At 36.4% G+C, this 25,866-nt stretch overlaps 3 protein-coding genes across 3 annotated transcripts; all 3 read left to right on the top strand.

Annotated features, from left to right (window-relative positions):
- The first annotated feature begins 1,168 nt into the window (after positions 1-1,168).
- On the top strand, positions 1,169-2,159 carry LOC125047294 (cuticle protein CP1158-like). The gene is made up of 2 exons (XM_047645537.1): positions 1,169-1,296; positions 1,502-2,159. The coding sequence occupies exons 1-2, from the start codon at positions 1,285-1,287 to the stop codon at positions 2,048-2,050; spliced, it is 561 nt and encodes a 186-aa protein (XP_047501493.1). The 5' UTR covers positions 1,169-1,284; the 3' UTR covers positions 2,051-2,159.
- Positions 2,160-4,651: 2,492 nt separating this feature from the next.
- On the top strand, positions 4,652-8,332 carry LOC125047165. The gene is made up of 4 exons (XM_047645283.1): positions 4,652-4,712; positions 4,831-5,366; positions 7,406-7,493; positions 7,661-8,332. Exons 1-4 carry the CDS (start codon positions 4,701-4,703, stop codon positions 8,207-8,209), a joined length of 1,185 nt encoding a protein of 394 aa, XP_047501239.1. The 5' UTR covers positions 4,652-4,700; the 3' UTR covers positions 8,210-8,332.
- Positions 8,333-10,207: 1,875 nt separating this feature from the next.
- Positions 10,208-15,589, top strand: LOC125047164. The gene is made up of 5 exons (XM_047645282.1): positions 10,208-10,306; positions 10,468-11,012; positions 14,578-14,674; positions 14,758-14,775; positions 14,933-15,589. The coding sequence occupies exons 1-5, from the start codon at positions 10,295-10,297 to the stop codon at positions 15,479-15,481; spliced, it is 1,221 nt and encodes a 406-aa protein (XP_047501238.1). The 5' UTR covers positions 10,208-10,294; the 3' UTR covers positions 15,482-15,589.
- Positions 15,590-25,866: the final 10,277 nt, after the last annotated feature.

Genomic DNA, 25,866 nt, shown 5'->3' with positions numbered 1-25,866 from the left:
TGTATTCTCCGGCAGACTTACAATACAATACATCTCCCTCGCGCTGAATTCATGCGAGAAAACGGGTCTGACTCTATCATATCCCCGGCACCATGATGGAGGTAGTACCACGGGGTATCCCAAGGGCCTGGGTGGACGATCACAAAACAGAAGGAAGGTCCACCCTGCCCCACCAGGCTCGGCCACGCCCTAGGGACCTTGAGACGGTTTACCCGCGTTTTTTTCTTGCGTTCACAATGAAGGCTGGTTCCTCCTACTCCCTCTCTCCTGTTACGGGCGGGATAGCTAGGCAGAGTATAAAGCGGGATGGATTGAACTAGAGGGAAAAAAAGAAAGAAAAAAAGTTTTATCGCTAAGTCTCCTATGTCTTGCGAAGGATTGTAAGGATTTGTATGTTTCTAGGTGCGCGGGGACAGATCTGATTTCCCCTTTGCTAATACGTAGATTTTAACGAACGAAAATAATTGCTGGGGTTATATAAAGCATGAATAAAAAAGTTTAGGATGAATCCATCTTAAGAGCATTGCATTAAACCAAGGGACTTTGTAACCTTTAGAAGATACTCTTATCAAACAAAATATACCATATATTAGAATTCACAAAATTTTACAAAAAAAAAGAAAAAAAAGAAAGAAAAAACACACCAGATCTCATTACATAACCGCTAATCTTGGTTCAAACGAAAGAGAACGAATAAGGAATTGACTCACGCGAAGTAGCAAGAATAAGGAATAAACAAGGGAGATATCGTTGCCTAAAATGTGTGAGGTGGAAACAGCGGCGACCGAGGTGGACCGCCGTCGTCGAGGGGCGGACGGGGAGGAGCACCTGGCTAGGGGCGTGGTCACTCCCACCTAGACGAAGGAGAGCATCAGGACCCCGTCACCTGAAAGACGTCTCGGGAAAGGGTTTATTTTTTATTTTGGGAAAGCATCGACTGTTCTAAGTTTTCCATTTGACGCTTTCTTTGTACTTCATTGAAAATGCCTTTGATGTTCGTTTTTTTGACACGTTTCGACGAATGAGTATCCACGGTTTTAATGGAATGGTGCAAGTCGATAGTGAACGAGACCTTGTAAAAACGACAGCCTCCTGACACCGGGAACATCTGTAAGGTCTACATCTGGCCAATCGTAAGCTAGGATATATCTGAATACATGAGCCAATCACAGAACCGCTTGCTTTTCGGCCACAAGGTTGATACGTATATATACCCTCGGATGACCAATCTCTTTAGACCCAGAAGCCTCTCCAGGAGTTCTGAATCTCTGAAAACTATACGACATGAAGTTCTTAGTAAGTCTGTTAAATATATATATATATATATATATATATATATTTATATATATATATGTCTACATTTATGCGGACATCGTCGTTGTAAAACCTTCCTGGTTGCAATATAACCTCAATTCTTGATTTTCATGTGTAACGTATTCTCTTCATATTGACGAAAGGAAACAACTGTACTTCTTGATTAATAATCTGCATCTTTCCTCAGGCAGCTATCTGCGTGCTCGCCGCCGGCGTCAGTGCACAGGTTGGGCCTTCAGGAATCGTCAGTCCCGATGGAGTAAACACTCAGTTTTCCCACGACTTCGCCAATGACATCGTGCTGGTTGGACCTGCTGGCATCGTCACAAAGTCTGGCGCCAACCGCCAGCTTACCCACGGAGAGGCCACTCTTCATGTTGCTTCCCCAGCTGCTCCCCTTCCCGTGGCTCAGATGGTGTCTCAGCGTGGCGTGATTGGCCACTCTGGCATCGTTCGCCCAGATGGTAACAACGTCCAGTTCACACAGGCTCAGGTTGACAACATCGTGCTGGTTGGCCCATCTGGCATCGTCACCAAGGACGGCTCCAACATCCAGCTGACCGACGACCTCCACTTCGTCCAGAAGCGCGATACCTATGGGCATCTGGTGGGAGCCTCAGGAATCGTGACCAAGGATGGCCAGCTGATCCAGCTGGAACCTGGTGTGTTCGTGGCCAGCGCTGGTCCCTCTGGCGTGGTTCTGTCCAACGGAAAGAACATCCAGCTTAACCTCTAGTCTCTGTATTCCTGAATATGAATTCTGTCGTTGCTTGCTTTGACGCTGGATTTTAAAATTATATGTACAAACATTATGAATTTGCCAAATGAAGATTCAATGGAAATCACTTACTACTTTAATCAATCCTCATTTTAATAGGACATCGGATGATGGCTAAGATCCTTATCTAAACACAAAACATGAAGACACCAGAAATAGATAGATAGATAGTTCCTTAAATTAATAAGAAATAATGTTTCTATAAGGAGAATAAGCTGAATTGGGCTTCACAAAACCTTACACTATGGAGAGATGGGAAAGGTAAAACTAGAGACATAAAGTATGTTAGCACTTCAGAATAATGAAATTCCTGAAGTGAAATAAGGAATGTTACATCGAATATATAGAAGGGGAATGAAAACTGCAAAAGTCACTGTACACAAAAATGCATTAAGTGACCTATACTGTAGAAACAAAGACTAGAATTGGATTCGGACAAGCAGATAGATGGATTTATAGATTAATAAAAAGACAAATGGAGAAATATAGATGTAAATACTGTAGAGGTATACTTTACTGATATGTGTGTATATGTATGTTTATTGGTATGTATCCTTGTGTATCTTATTTGTATTTTATATCTATATATATATATATATATCTGTGTGCTTTTATCTATCTATACATACATACAAAATCTATATCTATATATATACACATGTGTGTGCGTCTGTGTGCATATAAATACACACATACACACATCTATCTATCTATTTATATATATAGAATTCCCTAGCCAACAGCATTAGTTGATCAGAGGACACTAAAAATACAGGCTTGTAGGATGTTAGGCTGGTACCACCAGACCATTTGCCACCAATACATGCCCAACGGCGCGTTTCCATAGTGCCCAGTACAAGGTTGGCAGTGTTGGCAGATGTGAACATGGCTACACCGATAAGAAAAGAGTTCAGAACATTGTGGTGGCGGATGATGAGAGCAATACTACACAATGATATGAGACTTTCTCCCGTAATGGTAAGACATATAAGGCTTATATAGTGATAAGAGAAACATTCGGAAGCGTGATAAACTCTACATTAATTAGGAAAAACAATACGCTTTTGGTAAGAGAAACATGAATGGTAGAAGATGCGATGCAATGACACGAGAAAGAAAATTCGAGCAATGATAAGATAAATAATATAATATTGATAACATTCCATGTACATTTAAAATCTAATAGACACGTGTGTTGAAAGGTATTATGGTTAACAGAATGTCGCCATCAAAACGATCATTAGGATTACCAACCGCGGTATTTCTATACATATATAGAAATATAAATAGATGAACACACATACATGCAAACACACACACAAATATGTATATATATATTTATATATAATATATATATATATATATAAGTATATATATATATATATATATATATATATATAAGTATATATATATATATATATGATATATAGACACACACATGTATATATACACATACATATATATATATATATATATATATATAAACACACATACTCCACATTCTTTTTGCCGAATCTCAATAGCAGCTTCCCGACTAGATTCCCCTCCCAAGAAACGCTTGACACCAGCAAGAAGGCGGCATTTCAGTTTGTTTTCCTCCCAAACATTAATTTGGAAATTACCAAAGCTTACAGTGGAGTGATGTGATATATATATATGTGTATACTCATGAATGTGTGTGTATATGTGCCTGCGTGTGTGTGTATATATGTATTCTGTCGTTGCTTGCTTTGACGCTGGATTTTCAAATATATGTACAAACATTACGAATTTGCAAAATTAAGTCTCTGCCTATCTATCTATATATCTATATGTTTACATCGGCATGTGTGTATGATTATGTGTGTGCATGTGTCTGTGTTATATATATATATATATATATATATATATATATATTTATATAAGTATATATATGTATATATGTACACACACACACACACACACACACACACACACACACACACATATATATATATATATATATATATATATATATATATATATGTATGTATTTAGATTTGTATATATATACCGACCATTCCCTACCCCCACAAAAAAAAAAAAGAAAAAAAAAACATGAATACGTATGTGTATATATATATATGTTTATACAAATGTATATATATATATATAATACATACAGGCGCACACACACACACACACACACATATATGTATATACAAATGTGTTTGTGTGTGTGTGGACGTACACACATATATTATGTATGTATGTATATTTACTTGTATGATCTGCAACAAAAATCATCCCCTCCTACAAAATAGACATGTATATATACAATATATATGTATATATAATCGGGATACGCAGGTAAGAAGAGTGAAGCATCTGTTAACATACTAAAGCCTTCAAGTTTAATCATAGTAGCCGGTGCAGAGGGAACGTAATGCCTGAGGTCAGCGGGGCACTGATCTCTACTACGGTGGCATTGAGGCAAGGACACCCACCCTAGCTGGCCAATAGGGATCTCGATCGAGCCGTGGCCCTCCGCTCGGGAAAGTATAAAAGGCCGTTCCTTGGTAGTTTCAGTATCACTTACTCGCTCGCAGTAGCCTCTCTTGGATTTCTGTGAACACCACGCAAGATCAAAATGAAAGTTCTGGTAAGTCTTTGTTTCCTTCCGTTCGGTATTTATGATTTTCTGTTTCATGTTCGTTTGGAAGTTAGTCCTATAGAAGTGTTTACTGTAACAGTGATGATTTGTCTGTATCAATCTACAGGCAGCTATCTGCGTTCTCGCCGTCGGCGTCAGTGCACAGGTTGGGCCTTCAGGAATCGTCAGTCCCGATGGAGTGAACACTCAGTTCTCCCACGACTTCGCCAATGACATCGTGCTGGTTGGACCCGCTGGCATCGTCACGAAGTCTGGCGTCAACCGCCAGCTTACCCACGGAGAGGCCACCCTTCACGTTGCTGCACCAGCTGCTCCCCTTCCCGTGGCTCAGATGGTGTTCCAGCGTGGCGTGATTGGCCACTCTGGCATCGTTCGCCCAGATGGTAACAACGTCCAGTTCACACAGGCTCAGGCTGACAACATCGTGCTGGTTGGCCCATCTGGCATCGTCACCAAGGACGGCTCCAACATCCAGCTGACCGACGACCTCCACTTCGTCCAGAAGCGCGATGTCTCCGGCCATCTGGTGGGAGCCTCAGGAATCATCACCAAGACCGGCCAGCTGATCCAGCTGGAACCTGGTGTCACGATTGTCCAGGCTGGTCCCTCCGGTATCATTCTGTCCAACGGAAAGAACATCCAGCTCACCCGATAAATTATTATATATTCCATCCTAGTCTCCATAAAATCTTGAGATCATCTCATCTTACTCTGATGGAGTTGACAGATTTGTTAATACATAATCAATGAACACCAAATAAAGATTCATAAAAAATTACAAGCATATTTCCCCTTTCCCACCAATATTCGAACGACGCTGTTTAACAGGTATTCAAAATATTCGCAATGGTCACCAATTTCGGTTTCATGATCAAAATTGTTGATCCCTGTCAAACCTACCTGGGCACTATGACAAAATAGCATAATTCACTCTTGCAGTAACAGAGAACTAAGGACCAGAGCATGACGCATAAGAAAATTGTGGATCCCAGGCACACGCAGATACGTTGCTGTCATCCGTTAATCATGAAAATACATTCTATTAAGTATAGTTTCCTTGTAGAGCGAGTATAATGAGCATCTGCAGTTATAACATTATACACATATATATGTATATATATGTATATAATGTATATATAATACATACATATATATGTATATATAATACATACATATATATGTATATATAATACATACATATATATGTATATATAATACATACATATATATGTATATATATATATATATATATATATATGCAAATATATATGCACACACACACACACACACTCACACACACACACACACACACACACACACACACACACTCGCGCACACACAAACATATATGAGTATATATATAAAGAGAGAGAGAAGGACACACACACACACACACATATATATGTGTGTGTATGTGTTTATTTATGTCCGGTGTATCTGTGTGTGTATGTGTATATACAGGAATGTGTATGCATGTATGTATCTATATACATCATATATCTATATCTATCTATAATTATACACCTATATCTCACTCTATGTAATATATATATATATATATATATATATATATATGTATATATGCCCACATGTACATATATATATGTATATATACATATATATGCACACACACACACATAAATATATACCTATACATATGCATACATATATATATATGTAAATGATGATATAGATGCATACATACATACACAGACACAGACAGACACAAACAGACAGGCACACCTACACACAGATACACACTCTAAATCTCTCTCTTTGTCTTTCTAACCCTCTCTCTCTATATAGAGTGAGAGATAAAGACACACACATATAAATATACATATATAATTGTGTGTGTGTGCATGCATATATGTATATATTTATACACACACAGCATATACTGTATATATATATATATACACACACATATATGTTTTGTATATATGTATTATATGTATTCATGTACGTGATTGGTTGTGCGCGTGTATGTATGCATCTATATACATCATTCATATCTATCTATCTAAGAATATAAACATAAACCCATCTCTCTGTCTATATATATGCCTATCTATATTCAACTCTCTCTATTTCTCCATATATATACACAGACAAGTACACATACATATATATATCAGTTTTGTATGTGACTGCAAATATATATATATATATATATATATATATATATATATATATATATATAATTATTTGTACATTATACATCTAGATACAGAATGTGTATATATATATGCTTATATATATATGAGAGCAAGAAATAGATTTCACAGACAGATGGGACGTTGATTCCTTAGCTCCGAAACGATTTTCATGGCGCTCCAGAATAGTCGATTTCATTTTATTTTCCCCGGGTACTAGTGTTTGCGAAACGAACAATGTATAATAAAAAATCGCCGAATATGCATTCCAAAACCCATCTTATTCAAACCTAATATACATGTTTGTTAATAAATATGAATTGTACGTCTAAGCACATTGAATAATAATCCAGTCATATTATCACTATGATTATCGATCAATTTTGGTGGGTCCAGCCTAGTAACTCGCCGGGCCACTGATCCCTGGTAGCCACACAAACGGCGTTGACACAAGGACACCCACACTGGCTGGCCAATAAGGATCTCTGTAAATTCATTACCACCACGCCAAGAAGGTATATAAAGTCTTCTCTCTGTAGATTCATCATCAGTGCTCACAGTAGCCCTTGTTGGAGTTCTGTGGATAATAAGCAAGATCAATATGAAGTTTCTGGTAAGGTTTTGTTCCGTTATCTGTTGAAATATATCAGTGTGAAAAATGTGATGGGGATTCAATTTAGTTAGTCGGCATTGTTTTTTTTTTTTTTTTTTTTTTTTAAAGCTCACTTGTTAAATGAAAAATCTTTTGTAATTAACTATATCATCTACATGTTCCCACAGGCAGCTATCTGCGTGCTCGCCGCCGGCGTCAGTGCACAGGTTGGGCCTTCAGGAATCGTCAGTCCCGATGGAGTGAACACTCAGTTCTCCCACGACTTCGCCAATGACATCGTGCTGGTTGGACCCGCTGGCATCGTCACGAAGTCTGGCGCCAACCGCCAGCTTACCCACGGAGAGGCCACCCTTCACGTTGCTGCACCAGCTGCTCCCCTTCCCGTGGCTCAGATGGTGTTCCAGCGTGGCGTGATTGGCCACTCTGGCATCGTTCGCCCAGATGGTAACAACGTCCAGTTCACACAGGCTCAGGCTGACAACATCGTGCTGGTTGGCCCATCTGGCATCGTCACCAAGGACGGCTCCAACATCCAGTTGACCGACGACCTCCACTTCGTCCAGAAGCGCGATGTCTCCGGCCATCTGGTGGGAGCCTCAGGAATCATCACCAAGACCGGCCAGCTGATCCAGCTGGAACCTGGTGTCACGATTGTCCAGGCTGGTCCCTCCGGTATCATTCTGTCCAACGGAAAGAACATCCAGCTCACCCGATAAATTATTATATATTCCATCCTAGTCTCCATAAAATCTTGAGATCATCTCATCTTACTCTGATGGAGTTGACAGAATTGTTAATACATAATCAATGAACACCAAATAAAGATTCATAAAAAATTACAAGCATATTTCCCCTTTCCCACCAATATTCGAACGACGCTGTTTAACAGGTATTCAAAATATTCGCAATGGTCACCAATTTCGGTTTCATGATCAAAATTGTTGATCCCTGTCAAACCTACCTGGGCACTATGACAAAATAGCATAATTCACTCTTGCAGTAACAGAGAACTAAGGACCAGAGCATGACGCATAAGAAATTGTGGATCCCAGGCACACGCAGATACGATGCTGTCATCCGTTAATCATGAAAATACATTCTATTAAGTATAGTTTCCCTTGTAGAGCGAGTATAACGAGCATCTGCAGTTATAACATTATACACATATATATGTATATATATGTATATAATGTATGTATAATACATACATATATATGTATATATAATACATACATATATATGTATATATAATACATACATATATATGTATATATAATACATACATATATATATGTATATATATATATATGCAAATATATATGCACACACACACACACACACACACACTCGCGCACACACAAACATATATGAGTATATATATAAAGAGAGAGAGAAGGACACACACACACACATATATATGTGTGTGTGTGTGTTTATTTATGTCCGGTGTATCTGTGTGTGTATGTGTATATACAGGAATGTGTGTATCCATGTATGTATCTATATACATCATATATCTATATCTATCTATAATTATACACCTATATCTCACTCTATGTAATATATATATATATATATATATATGTATATATGCCCACATGTACATATATATGTATATATACATGTATATATATGTACACATGCATGTATATATATGTATATATACATATATATGCACACATACACACATAAATATATACCTATACATATACATACATATATATATATATATATATGTAAATGATGATATAGATGCATACATACATACACAGACACAGACAGACACAAACAGACAGGCACACCTACACACAGATACACACTCTAAATCTCTCTCTTTGTCTTTCTAACCCTCTCTCTATATATAGAGTGAGAGATAAAGACACACACACATATAAATATACATATATAATTGTGTGTGTGTGCATGCATATATGTATATATATACACACACAGCATATACTGTATATATATATATACACACACATATATGTTTTGTATATATGTATTATATGCATTCATGTACGTGATTGGTTGTGCGCGTGTATGTATGCATCTTTATACATCATTCATATCTATCTATCTAAGAATATAAACATAAACCCATCTCTCTGTCTATATATGCCTAAATATATTCAACTCTCTCTATTTCTCCATATATATACACAGACAAGTACACATACATATATATATGCAGTTTTGTATGTGACTGCAAATGTATATATATATATATATATATATATATATAATTATTTGTACATTATACATCTAGATACAGAATATGTATATATATATATGCTTATATATATATGAGAGCAAGAAATAGATTTCACAGACAGATGGGACGTTGATTCCTTAGCTCCGAAACGATTTTCATGGCGCTCCAGAATAGTCGATTTCATTTTATTTTCCCCGGGTACTAGTGTTTACGAAACGAACAATGTATAATAAAAAATCGCCGAATATGCATTCCAAAACCCATCTTATTCAAACCTAATATACATGTTTGTTAATAAATATGAATTGTACGTCTAAGCACATTGAATAATAATCCAGTCATATTATCACTATGATTATCGATCAATTTTGGTGGGTCCAGCCTAGTAACTCGCCAGGCCACTGATCCCTGGTAGCCACACAAACGGCGTTGACACAAGGACACCCACACTGGCTGGCCAATAAGGATCTCTGTGACTTCATTACCACCACGCCAAGTAGGTATATAAAGTCTTCTCTCTGTAGATTCATCATCAGTGCTCACAGTAGCCCTTGTTGGAGTTCTGTGGATAATAAGCAAGATCAATATGAAGTTTCTGGTAAGGTTTTGTTCCGTTAACTTTTGAAATATATCAGTGTGAAAAATGTGATGGGGATTCAATTTAGTTAGTCGGCATTGTTTTTTTTTGTTTTTTTTAAAGCTCACTTGTTAAGTGAAAAATCTTTTGTAATTAACTATATCATCTACATGTTCCTACAGGCAGCTATCTGCGTGCTCGCCGCCGGCGTCAGTGCACAGGTTGGGCCTTCAGGAATCGTCAGTCCCGATGGAGTGAACACTCAGTTCTCCCACGACTTCGCCAATGACATCGTGCTGGTTGGACCCGCTGGCATCGTCACGAAGTCTGGCGCCAACCGCCAGCTTACCCACGGAGAGGCCACCCTTCATGTTGCTGCACCAGTTGCTCCCCTTCCCGTGGCTCAGATGGTGTCCCAGCGTGGCGTGATTGGCCACTCTGGCATCGTTCGCCCAGATGGTAACAACGTCCAGTTCACACAGGCTCAGGCTGACAACATCGTGCTGGTTGGCCCATCTGGCATCGTCACCAAGGACGGCTCCAACATCCAGCTGACCGACGACCTCCACTTCGTCCAGAAGCGCGATGTCTCCGGCCATCTGGTGGGAGCCTCAGGAATCATCACCAAGACCGGCCAGCTGATCCAGCTGGAACCTGGTGTCACGATTGTCCAGGCTGGTCCCTCCGGTATCATTCTGTCCAACGGAAAGAACATCCAGCTCACCCGATAAATTATTATATATTCCATCCTAGTCTCCATAAGATCTTGATATCATCCCATCTTACTCTGATGGAGTTGACAGATTTGTCAATACATAATCAATGAACATCAAATAAATATTCATAAAAAATTACAAGCATATTTTCCCTTTCCCACCAATATTCGAACGACGCTGTTTAACAGGTATTTAAAATATCCCTAATGGTCACCAATTTCGGTTTCATGATCAAAATTGTTGATCCCTGTCAAACCTACCTGGGCACTATGACAAAATGGCATAATTCACTCTTGCAGTAACAGAGGACTAAGGACCAGAATATGAAGCATTAGAAAATCATGAATCCCAGGCATACGCATGATACGTTGTTGTCATGAAAATACACTCTATTAGAGCGAGTATAACGAGCATCTGCAGTTGTTACGTCCATAGAAAATATTATATTTACATTTTTCTCTGGGCTTTGTGGTATTGATGTTTACAGTAAATTCTCGTTACCTTTGGCATAGTGGAGAATTATGTGTAATTATATAATAAGCTAGAATGCGGATTGGAAGTTTGAATCACTTATCGCATCAAGCTCCATTATTAAGCTTTTAACAAAGAATAGGGTTTCACTGGTTTCAGTAACTTTGATTACAGTATAATATTCGAGAAGGAAATTCGTTTTGTATAATATTCTATCGTATTATACTTATATGTTTGTAACTATATCACTTATCTCTCATATGATGCTTCACTGAGAATGCACTATATATATATATATATATATATATATACATATATATACATATACTGTGTATATGTATATTTATATATATATATATATATATATAAGTACATATATTGTATATGTACCTGTATATGTACATTTGTATATTTGTATGTGCGGGTAGTGTATACAGTATATATATGTATGTGCGTGTGTGTGTGTGTGTGTGTGTGTGTGTGTGTGTGTGTGTGTGTGTGTATGTGTATGTGTATGTGTGTGTGTGCGTGTGTGTGTGTATGTTTGTGTGTGTGCGTGTGTCTATGCATGCACAGTATGTATGTATGTATGCACAGTATCTATGTATGTATAATGTTTATATGTGTGTGTGAGCATGTAAGTATGTATAGGATTCATACTGAATAAGTTGTGCATTGGCATATCCTGAAGAGGTTTTTACAGTGAAAAGGGCTATGGTATATTCATGTTTTCTTGTTCCTCACTTTGTTGTTTTATTTACAACATATAAGAATGTATAAACATACATACACACACATTTACATATCTATATGTATATATATGTGCATATAAATATTGTAATCTATAAATATAAATATATATATATATTTACAGATATGTATGTATTCATATATATACACATATATTTGTATATATGTATGTATGTATATATACATACTCTGCATATGTATACATACACACATATATATATATATATATATATATATATATATATATATGTATCGTGACCAAGGATGGCCAGCTGATCCAGCTGGAACCTGGTGTGTTTGTGGCCAGCGCTGGTCACTCTGGCGTGGTTCTATCCAACGGAAAGAACATTCAGCTTAACTTGTAAATTATTTTCCTATTCTAATCCTTTTTTTTTTTTTTTTTTTTTTTTCTTTTTTTTTTTTTTACCATCTTATCGTAATCTGATGGCAAATGTATCCATTTGTTAAATTTTGATTTTAACAAACAAAAGTTTCTAGACAATTGCTCGGAAAGAACATCCAGCTCATCCGATAATTTTGTACTTACATAACTTCCAATAAACCTTTCTACGAAACTAGAATGTTACTAAGAATAATTAGGTAATATCCCTGGGAATGTCTCTCTTTCACACGAAGACAGTAGCACTTAAACCGAATAAATAAAAGCAAGGAAGACTATGCCTGATTGGTGTAATTTTTAAAGAATTCGTTGAAGGAGAGATAAGCCACACTTGTTCTGCCTTCTGTACAGACTTGCTATATGTACTCATACGCCCGGGCACACACATATGTATGTATACATTATGCATACATATGAATATATATACATATATGTATATATATATGTACATATATATACATATTTATACATATACACACATACATATGCACTGCGCTCTATAAAAAAAATATAAATATTTGATACTATATACAAGTACATATTTCAAAAATATGAAAATATTTACCCATGGAATATTTAATAGCTTCCGATATGTAGGACCAGGAAACAAAACTAATATGTTCTTTTGAATAAGATTTGTAGTTTAGATAAACGTTTCGATTTGTAAGTGTAGCTAATTTTTATTTTTCATGTGTTTATGTTTTTATCACTGCTTTGCCAATTCCCTTTATCCAGATACTCCTTTCTTACGTGAATGTGCATAGAGATAAGAGTAAGATTAATAGGTAGTGCAGTTACAGTGAAGCACGATTTCAGAATCTTGTATGCAAATCTTTACATTTGTTTTACATTACTGAGAGATGTAAACTCATTTTATTTGTAGAAATAGCCATTGTTGGTTGATTTATTCACAATTTAGATTGTATTACAGCTGTTCATAAAATGCGCATTATCGTGAGACATTTACTGGCGGGGATGAAAAAAATGGCAAATAAACCATCTTACAAGTAATACTTGCTCCTTTCCAAAACAAAAAACAAACAAACAATAATGTTGATTTTCATAAAGTACGAGTAAAGGCCGCTTTTAACGTAAATTCACTTTACTAAAATATCTCAAAGGAAATCACACAAACACACACACAAACCAAACACACACACAAACCAAACACACACACACACACACAAACTAACCAACCACATACACACAAACCAGACACACACACAGACGTATGTCAAATTTCCTGTTTTAATGCTATGCTCTTACATACTATTCATTAAAGAGAGGCATCCGATTTCCACAAATACTCTTCCTTTCTACTTTATTATATATATTACAATACACTCACTGCACTTCAATAAGGAGCAGAAATAAAATTCTCCGTCTGCATACTTGATTTTCTTTATGATTTTCTCCCAAAATCATGGAGCCTTATGTCAACAATAAAAGTATTTCCCAAATGTAATATTACTCATACTTGAACAGAAAATAAGAAAATGAAGTAGGCATTTTGGAAAGTCATGGAACTTTAAAAACGAATATTAAAAGTCATGAATCCATAATGTCGACATTTAAGTGTTTTTATTTGACTTAATTAAACTTCCTGATGTCAGTAACCGTGTCTTTTTAACCTATCTAGAAATAAACATTTTTAATGATGTTACAGGAAGTTATATTTATACTAATGCTGGAGATAATATACTGCCTCTAAAACACTGATATTAGTATTCAAAAAGTATATTTGTTTGTTATAGACACAATTTGTATAATTGTACTAGGTTAAGATCTTCCTATGAAGGAATAACGTCCATTTGATAAAGTTACCAAATATACCATCAATATGATATTGATAGTAAATAAATGATTTCCCAAGATCTTTACCAGCTTGTCAAGCAAGATTTATATAAAAGCTGGAGAAAAAAAAGTTCCTTTAATGAGTGATTTCACATCGAGAGGCCACTGATCTCCGGGGCTCACTTACTGGCTCCTGACACAAGGACATCAGCAATCGACGCCCTGGAAGGTTATGCTGGATTAAACAGGCCACGCCAGGTATATAAAGACGTTTCCACAGAGTTCTGGTATCATTCAGGCTCGCAGAAGCCAGGGTTGGAGTTCTGTGACCAACGAGCAAGATCAATATGAAAGTTTTGGTGAGGATCTCTCTGAGTTTGTTTGTCAATGTCTACAGCGATTTCTTTATCTTATATTATCATGTGAAGTGATTTGTGAACGGTTAAAAGATCTATGAATACTTTTTCTCAAGTGAGGCTATCCGTGAATGACAAAGTGACTTGCATCTCCCCACAGGCAGCTATCTGCGTGTTCGCCGTCGGCGTGAGCGCACAGGTTGGGCCTGCGGGCATCGTCAGCCCCGATGGGGTGAACACCCAGTTCTCCCACGACTTCGCCAACAGCATCGTACTCGTTGGACCCGCTGGCATCGTCACGAAGTCTGGCGCCAACCGCCAGCTTACCCACGGAGAGGCCACCCTTCACGCTGCTGCACCAGCTGCTCCTCTCCCCGTGGCTCAGATGGTGTCCCAGCGTGGCGTGATTGGCCACTCTGGCATCGTTCGCCCAGATGGTAACAACGTCCAGTTCACACACGCCCAGGCTAACAACATCGTGCTGGTTGGCCCATCTGGCATCGTCACCAAGGACGGCTCCAACATCCAGCTGACCGACGACCTCCACTTCGTCCAGAAGCGCGATACCTATGGGCATCTGGTGGGAGCCTCAGGAATCGTGACCAAGGATGGCCAGCTGATCCAGCTGGAACCTGGTGTGTTCGTGGCCAGCGCTGGTCCCTCTGGCGTGGTTCTGTCCAACGGAAAGAACATTCAGCTCAACCTGTAAATTATTTTTCTATTCTAATCCAAACAAGATTTTTAAAAACCATCCTGACGGCAAATTTACCAAATTGATAAACCTATATTTTGCCAAATAAAGATTCATTGATAATTACACGCATATTTCTTTTCCATCATTATGTAAATGGCTTATGATAATATTCCCACTAATTGCATAACAGTCACCGTTATTTTCGTCTTGCAGTGGTCATCCTGTTTAACTTATGCATACACATACATGCATAGCACACACACACATATGTACATAACGATTAATGTGCATACATGCATACATACTTTTAAATAATATATTTGTGTGTAAGTGTACGTTTGTGTGCTTATGTATATATACATATGCATATCATATGTTGGATATACATAGATATAAAGTAGATATACAAAAAGTGAGACTTCCTTTTATTGTTAGAGCAAATAAAATTGTGAAATCTAAAGTTTCTGTAGAGGCCAGTACTGAATACAGGATTTTCTAATGAGCTTAACACTTGTCTCATTACCCAGGAAGAATAGAAATATTGTCATTATCTTTATCTTTTTAATTCAAGTTTTATTGTTTTGCACTTCAGATATGATCATAGGAATCACCATATGCCAAGATAATTTCGAATGACATATTTAATTTCCCCCCATAAAACACAACTGTCGCTATGGCACTCCAGGACGCAAGATAAACATTTCTTCTGACTAATTAGACTTTGATAATTGCAAGTCGAACCAGTTTTTTTTAGATCATATAATTGATTTACTTATCCACTGTATCCAACTCATTTTCCCACTTGTCTGAGTGCGCGTAAAGAAGCTAATGAAATAAGCAATGGAAGGATAATTCAAAATCCCCTTTCACTCCTACACTTACTGCAATCTGTTGAAAGTAATGCTGAAATAAGAATTGATCAGTAAATGTGACAATTTACTTATATGTGGTTATTATTTAACAATGTATTCAATTCTTGATATATTACGACTCTTAATATTACCCAGTCACACGAATCCATATTTTAAAACTGATACTATATATCGGATGAATTTAAGACATTACTATCATTACTGTCTGATTCTTCTGAGTAATGTCAGGATCCACTTACACTAATCCTGAAAACCAACTTGCTATTGTTTATCGAGGAAAGAAGGAAAATTCCCTAGTTTCCTGTAAGTTATTTCCCTCCCATAATTTTTCTACGTAAGGTAAAAAGGGTGACTACACCAACGCTAGGTATAAATGATATATATTCTTTCATGAACAGTCGTTACCATATGCTTAAAATATAGAAGGTCCTATAATGAGCCTGGATCCTAGAGAGTTTGTTGTACTATATAAAAACAGCACGAGACCATTTTTTTTTTTTCACATGTATATGTATGTGCGAATGTGTATGTTTATTTGTGCGTGTGTATGTATATGCATATCATATGTGCTGGGTATTCATAGATATAAAGTAGATATACAAAAAGTGAGACTTCCTTTTATTGTTAGAGCAAATAAAATTGTGAAATCTAAAGTTTCTGTAGAGGCCAGTACTGAATACAGGATTTTCTAATGAGCTTAACACTTGTCTCATTACCCAGGAAGAATAGAAATATTGTCATTATCTTTATCTTTTTAATTCAAGTTTTATTGTTTTGCACTTCAGATATGATCATAGGAATCACCATATGCCAAGATAATTTCGAATGACATATTTAATTTCCCCCCATAAAACACAACTGTCGCTATGGCACTCCAGGACGCAAGATAAACATTTCTTCTGACTAATTAGACTTTGATAATTGCAAGTCGAACCAGTTTTTTTTAGATCATATAATTGATTTACTTATCCACTGTATCCAACTAATTTTCCCACTTGTCTGAGTGCGCGTAAAGAAGCTAATGAAATAAGCAATGGAAGGATAATTCAAAATCCCCTTTCACTCCTACACTTACTGCAATCTGTTGAAAGTAATGCTGAAATAAGAATTGATCAGTAAATGTGACAATTTACTTATATGTGGTTATTATTTAACAATGTATTCAATTCTTGATATATTACGACTCTTAATATTACCCAGTCACACGAATCCATATTTTAAAACTGATACTATATATCGGATGAATTTAAGACATTACTATCATTACTGTCTGATTCTTCTGAGTAATGTCAGGATCCACTTACACTAATCCTGAAAACCAACTTGCTATTGTTTATCGAGGAAAGAAGGAAAATTCCCTAGTTTCCTGTAAGTTATTTCCCTCCCATAATTTTTCTACGTAAGGTAAAAAGGGTGACTACACCAACGCTAGGTATAAATGATATATATTCTTTCATGAACAGTCGTTACCATATGCTTAAAATATAGAAGGTCCTATAATGAGCCTGGATCCTAGAGAGTTTGTTGTACTATATAAAAACAGCACGAGACCATTTTTTTTTTTTCACATGTATATGTATGTGCGAATGTGTATGTTTATTTGTGCGTGTGTATGTATATGCATATCATATGTGCTGGGTATTCATAGATATAAAGTAAATATGCTGAAGGGAAGTTAGGAAGGCGAACTATCCTGGGGCTTTGGATCCATGAAAGTTTCCCTTTTCTGTTTTTAAGTGAAACAGGAATACGTTAGGTTAGGTCAAGTAAAGTTAAGTAAAGTGTAGTTAAATGAAGTAACGTTAAAATGTTGAGTGGAGTTAAGATTGGTTTGGTTAAATTATGTTAGATCAAATAACTTCATCTGAATGCAAAATCATACTTACAGGGCATTACTGAAGACATGATTCAAATAATATAAGGAAAGGATAATGTATATTTCTCATGAGCTTAACACTTACCATTTTTGCCATTTGTTATTATCATTCTCTTTGCACTATTAGTTGTATTGCTTTGCAATATAACTGATATTATAATACGTGGATAATATCGAATGTTGTGATTTTTTTTTTCACATAAAACATACAACTGTTGTTATGACTCTTCAAGACGCAAGATAATGCTACCTTCTGACTAATTAGACCTCGATAATTGTAAGTCCAAGCAGCTTTTTAAGCACTTATAATTGATTTATTAATCCACTGTATCCACCCCATTTTCCCACGTGTCTGGGTGTGCGTATAGAAGCCAATGAGATGGACAATTGAAGGATAGTTCAAAATCCTGTATTTCACTCCTATCCACTTACTGCACACTGTTGGCTGTATTGATAAAATAAGAAATGATTACTAAATTTGCCAGTTTACTTAAAGTATTTCGTTATCATCCATCAATGTATGCAGTTCTTCATATATTACGACTGTTTTTAATACCCAGTATCACGAATCTATATTTTCAAATTATTTATCCAGTTTACTCATATTATTACTATTTGATCCATTTAAGTAATGGCTGGTTCCACTAAGACGAATTCTTAAAACCAACTTGTTACTGTTTATCGAGGAGAGAAGAAATTCCCTAATTTTCCTCTCATGAATTTTCTACGTAAGGCAAAAAGGGTGACCACATTAACGCTAGGCATGAATTACACCCATTCTTTCATGAACATTCACAATATGCTTAAAATATCGAAGGTCCTTTAATAAGTCTAGAACCTCGAGAGTTTGTCGTACTGTAAAAATATTACTTGAGCACGAAACAATATTTTATACATAACGCGGTCGTCACAGTGGCTTTTTATTCACTAGATACTGCATTACTAAATTGTAATATATTTGGCACCGGGTTGGCACCAATCATCTAAATCACCATTTTCACAGGGTTTAGGGCGCTTAAAAAGGGAATGGAAAGGTGAAACTCTATACCTATCCGTGTTTCCAAGCCATGTTGTTGATAAACTAGGCCGTTCACCCTAATAATTAGTTCAATGGTTTCATAGTCGCACAGCATATGTCGCATAAGTTTGATTGTTTTTATTTATTGTTATTTCTATTAATAGCATGTCTTAAGAATAATTTTAGAATAATCAGTAATTAAATAAATGAGCTTTTAGTAGAAGCGTCCTTTCCCCTACATTCCGTGCGGAATGTTTTCTGTTTAATAAATTACTAGTTTTATGAATATTTGAGGCCACCCTTCACCAACTGCTCCCCTCCCCGTGGCTCAGATGGACGGCTCCAACATCCAGCTGACCGACGATCTCTGCTTCGTCCAGAAGCGCGATACCCATGGGCATCTGGTGGGAGACTCAGGAATCATCACCAAGAGCGGCTAACTGATCCAGCTGGAGCATAGTGTGAATGTGGTCCATTATGGCCCCTTCGGCGTGGTTCGGTCCAACGGCAAGTACATCCTGTTCACCCGATGAATTGAAATTCCTTGTAAATACCTGATGCATTCAAATACACATTACACGAAATTTAAGTGTTGTTAATGTAAGTTAATATCCCATTTATTTTTAACACGATAATTAATTTGAAATTCATTGTTAGTACTCGATCTTTAAATGTTACACGAATGTTATCCGTGTTTATTCTATATACAGTAAGTACCTCTCCCGTGTTGGCATTATGCATTTAAGAACGCTAATACAAAGGTAAATATTTCACCATCCCATAAACACACGTAATTGAATGTTGAGATCATCAACAATCAAACCAAGGCACAAAGTAGATTCATACATGACCCAGGTAAACTGTAGAAAACCCCCTGTTGAATTTAAATCGGTTTATATATCTATTGTGTGTCATCTGGCGCAAAATGTGGTACGTAAGGCATCTACTTATATTTATGTTTGAATAATACTGTGAATAGGTATTTGGATCATCAGTCAAGGAGATTCATCCTTTATAAGATACCCACCCCCTCACTAAAGGCAGACATCCCTATTGTACAAACAAAAATATGTAATATTTGTGTGTAATACACACACATACATATGTGTGTGTGTATTTCATACTCATATTACATAATTATATATATATAATTATGTAATATGAGTATGAAATACACACACATATATATATATAACACAAAAAAGTATGTATATATCTGTATATGTGTGTATATATATATATATATATATATATATATATATATATATATATATATATATTGCAGACACACAAATATATATATATATATATATATATATATATATATATATATATATATATATACGCGCACATATATATATTCTGCAAGCAGGCGTTCCCCGAAATTAAATGAATACTTCTCTGGTTCCTCGGAGTATTGAAGTGTTGGAAATCCCCGGTCTGTGTCTTTAAGTCCGCTTCTTTCTTTACTTCTTTTAATCTTTTATTGGTATTTCATATACTTATTCCTTATTTCAACTTTGCTAATAACTTGCTGACTAATTCGTTCATGTATATGCATTCCTTAATGTTTCTTTTAACACATGACCTAAACATTTATAAGTTGATCAGTCCTTCCTTGTTTTTTTAGGCGATGATGTCAAAGGTGAGGCGTTGGCGACTCTGACTGAACACTTATTGTTTTCATTATTATTATTATTATTATTATTATTATTATTATTATTATTATTATTATTATTATTATTATTATTATTATTATTATTATTATGATTATGATTATTGCTATTATTATTATTAGCATTCTTCTTCTTCTTCTTATTATTATTACTATTATTATTATCTTCATAAGAAGAATAACAATAATAATAATGATTTTATCTTTATTGTTATTTTGTTATTATTGTTGTCATAATAACAACAACAATAATAATAGTCATAATAATTATCAACATTATTATTATATGATTATTGTTAGTATTATATCAAGGTAAAAATATATTAGAGAACAAAAATACTCGTATACATTATGATGCAAGATTTCTCAATGAGGAAGTTAAACGTTTGCTGTTCACGAAGATTTTTCTCGTCTTGGATGTAATCAGGTCATGACTATTTTGCGGTAATGATAAACATAACAATGTTGAAATTAGTAATGATAATAATGATAATTGAAGAATGATAGAGATGTTATTAGGCATAATATAATCAATACTACTACTACTACTAATAATAATAATGAAAGTAAAAAAAATGTAAATGATAACAATTATAATAAAAATAATGATAATTGAAATATGAAAGATAAAAAGATAACGCTAACGACAATGATGGCACTACTTTTAGACAATGGTCGCCGACGTGCTCGTTAAGGCTACTTTCGAGACGAGTGTCCACTATCCCTATCGTAGTTTTGCAGCCATTGGAGGTAAGAACCACTTTGTCTAAATCTTCATATATTCCAGACTGTCGTTCTGTCGTGGCAATGGATATCTGATCCCCAATTCCTCTAAACCATCCAGCTAATGTGTTATAGGCCTAGAGACAAATTACACACCTGTTACTATTTAACGTGAGTTAAGAGTAAGATCTTTTTAGCACTGTACCTCATTACTGATCTTATTATGTCTTTTTATTTTATTATGTGATTATGCCTTATCTTATAATGTCTTATCTCATTATGTCTTACCTTATCATAACTCACCTATTACTCTTTAATGTATGTCCGCTCTATTTTACACTGCACCTCATTAACAAGTACTCCCTTATCCCTGCCAAGTACCGGGTGTCCTCGGCGGAACCCGGGCTCTCTGGAGTCCTTCAGGCGTTGTTAGCGATTCTAAACAGGGGCTGCTGATATAGTACATTACTATTATCTACTCGTACCATAGCTGAATTCTGACGCTGGAACTTGAGGTGTGTATGTGCGTGCGTGCATACACACATACGCGCACGCACGCACGCACGCAACCACACACACACACATACACTCACACTCACACTCACACTCACACTCACACTCACACTCACACTCACACACACACACACACACACATACACACACACGCACGCACACGCACACGCACACGCACACGCACACGCACACGCACACGCACACGCACACACTCACACTCACACTCACACACACACACACACACACACACACACACACACACACACACACACACGCACGCACACGCACACGCACACGCACACACATACACATACATACATGCATATATATATATATATGTATATATGTTGTATGTATATGATCACACAAACACATATACATGTATGTGTTTGTGTTCATCTGCCCCTTGCCTCCCCGTGACATGCAGTTGAAAAAGCATCTTTCCCCGTGATCTAAGCTGCGTGATCCCCAGCAACTTCTCTAGTTCTCTCCATCGCCTTGGCCGTCTTGGACAAGGGTGACTGATCCTCTCTTTTATTCTATCTTTAATTTCTTTTTCTTTATTGTTTATTTTCTTTAGTCCATGCAGAGAGTGACACAGCGAGAAGCGGACGGCCGAGCAAGCAGCCCACGCACGCTTCAAGGCTTCACTTCCAGACCGATACGGTTGCTTTGGCCTTCTTCAGCTCCTTGGTTATCGCCCTTATTGCAGGCAGGATCGACCGGGCCTCCGTCAGTGGGCGTATCTGAGGCCGACATTCTGACATCTGACCCTCCAGCTGCTCAGGGCGCCACGAGATTAAAAATGCTATCTGAAGAAACGTTCATTTTCCCGTCGAGAAGGACTTGTGAAGTCGGACATTAATGTTGCAATCGTCATTCATTTTGCTGTGTTGATTTGCAACGATTTTTTTCCGCCTTCAGCGAGTGTGTGTCAATACGATTGTCAAATATTTACGAATTCCTTGATCCGGGTTGAAGTTCTTACTTTATTTTTCCGTTTATTTTCCTTTCCTTTCGAGACAAACAACGAAGAGAGGAAAACAGAATATATAACCCAACCAAATAATATCCTCCTCCTCCTCCTCCGCCTCCTCCTCCTCCTCCTCCTCCTCCTCCACCTCCTCCTCCTCCTCCTCCTCCTCCTCCTCCTCCTCCTCCTCCTCCTCCTCCTCCTCCTCCTCTTCCTCTTCCTCTTCCTCTTCCTCTTCTTCCTCCTCCTCCTCCTCTCTCTCTCTCTCTCTCTCTCTCTCTCTCTCTCTCTCTCTCTCTCTCTCTCTCTCTCTCTCTTTCTCTCTCTCTCTCTCTCTCTCTCTTTCTCTCTTTCTCTCTATCTCTCTATCTCTCTCTCTCTCGCTCTCTCCCTTTACCTTCTGACAGGTAATAAATTAACCCCAGCCACCTCTTTTCTCCGTTCCCTTTCTCGCGAAGCCACGTTGAAAAGATCAACTTGCTTCAAATCTGCAAACTCATTACGTGAAGAAAGGAGATGCAAGCGACCCACAAAAATCACCACTAATGACATGAATAGAAAATCCTTCTGGGAAATGCACGCATGGCTGGCGAAATGCGTCTGAGATGATGGGATCTTGTTTGGCCAAAGTCACGCCAAAAGAAGTGAAAATGTGGAGATGGGATAATAAGATTAACAAGGGGAAAGAAGGGGAGGTGGGGGGGGGGGAGGGGGGTGTTGTGAGCAGGAGAAAATACCTGAGAAAAAGATGAATGATAGTATCTAAGAGGAAAAGCCTAAATATGTAAAACAAAAGAAGGAAAGAAAAACAAAACAAAAACAGGTGTTCCAAACAGGATAAATATACGGTTGTTTTGTCGACAATAATAAACATGAAACAATTTTTTTAAATCTATATGTTCATCTTTTTATCTATCTGTTTCCAGCCTGACAACGAAAAATCGTCATATTTAAACATATATATATGATGAGACCCTTTCAATTAAGGTCAGTCGAGGTACAAGTCCAAACATAGAAAATGGGAATATGCTATAGTATAAGCAACTGAATAAGAATAAGGATATAGCGTGATAATGATAACGACAATAACAAAATATCATGACAAAATTAAGAATAACAAGAATGAGAACAATAAGAAGAATAGGGACAGGTGATGAATACAAGAAAAGGGAGAAGACTGAGGAAAATAGAGAAAAGAAATCGTAATGAAAAAATATTTAGGATTTGAGCTGGATTGTCAGTCCCTGTTTTATCTGTAAACGTTTTTTTTTTCTTTTACTAATTAAGATTTCAAATCAATTTACTACTAATCAAAAAGGTGATGATAACAATGATAATAAAGATGTCGCCATTGGTAAGCAAAACTTGAAATAACATTATAAGTCATTATAAGGTGTTGATGCAACGGAAACGACAGTAATAATGGAATTGCATGTCACATTCTAGTTAATTTTGTTTATATAAAACTCATTTTTAAATTGTATTTTCAGTAAGTCCTCTGACCGTTGGCGAGTTTTAAATTTATTTTTTCGGCCTAGTATTTTCAAAATCCCCCAAACTTAATGTGCACACTGTACGACAAAGGAACAAACTTTTGAATGTTTAATAATAGTGTTTATGAGTGTGTGTGTATATATATATGTATATATATGTATACATATATACATATATATTTATATATATGTACACACACACACACACACACACACACACACACACACACACACACACACACACACACATACACACACACACACACACACACACACACACACACATGCATATTATATATTATCAATAGCAAATGCACACCATTAATAACAAGAAAACAAAATTCAAAATTAAAATACATATATGATTCTATTTCGCAATTTTTAGCGTGTTTCGCAGGATTCCCACTTACAGATACAACACGACTGTAATTCCTTCTAAAGTCTTGATTTGCCTTAATCTATCAAATTAATTGAGCCATCTTAAATCCTCCTTTATGTTAATCTGCTTTCATTTATTTTCAAAAGAGTCATGAACTCTTTTGTAGCCATAAAAACGACAAGCTATTGAATTATTCCATATGACTAAAATATATGGGACTGCAGAAAGTAATGTTAAAATGCATAGACATATTTGGGAAAATTGGATTACGATATATTTGTTAATGATATATCAAGATTCAAAATATTTTAATAAGTAAAGATTACGACAAAACTACCAAGATATATTAATATTAAGATATATTAAGCATCAATCCATTAACGGATTTCAAGATTTGTTAAGATTAGAGAGACTGTACAAAATCTAGGATAGACATATTAGTATTTAAGAATACCATATACACTAAATAGGCAAAAGTATAAGATTCAAGAAAAACATTTAGAAAAAGTTTGATAGCTAAATCGTTCAATATAGAAGTTAAAGTAGTGTCAATACAGTATACAAGCAGCTGTTCACCCATGCTTAATAATGGCAGTGTCAACATCTTTGTCGACTTTCCTTAGTATGTTTACTTAATAACTAAGGCATTAAAGTTAATATTTCCTCGAAACAGACCATTCTAAAGCCTTAATCATTATTCATATATCAACTTTGTCTAGCGCTTGTGATTAATTTTATCAGGCTCCGTCAGCTTATAGTTTGCCTTGTTGTCAGGGAAACTCTTTTAACTTTTAGAGGCCATTATTTATGGGGGAGTGAGTCATGAAGTGTAATGATGTGAGATGACTTTTAAATATTGGGCTTTGTTTTGTTATATA

This window comes from Penaeus chinensis, chromosome 40 (assembly GCF_019202785.1).
Source record: "Penaeus chinensis breed Huanghai No. 1 chromosome 40, ASM1920278v2, whole genome shotgun sequence".
NCBI lineage: Eukaryota > Metazoa > Arthropoda > Malacostraca > Decapoda > Penaeidae > Penaeus > Penaeus chinensis.
Note: the sequence above shows the minus strand (reverse complement) of the source record. Positions and strands in the feature narration are given on the sequence as shown.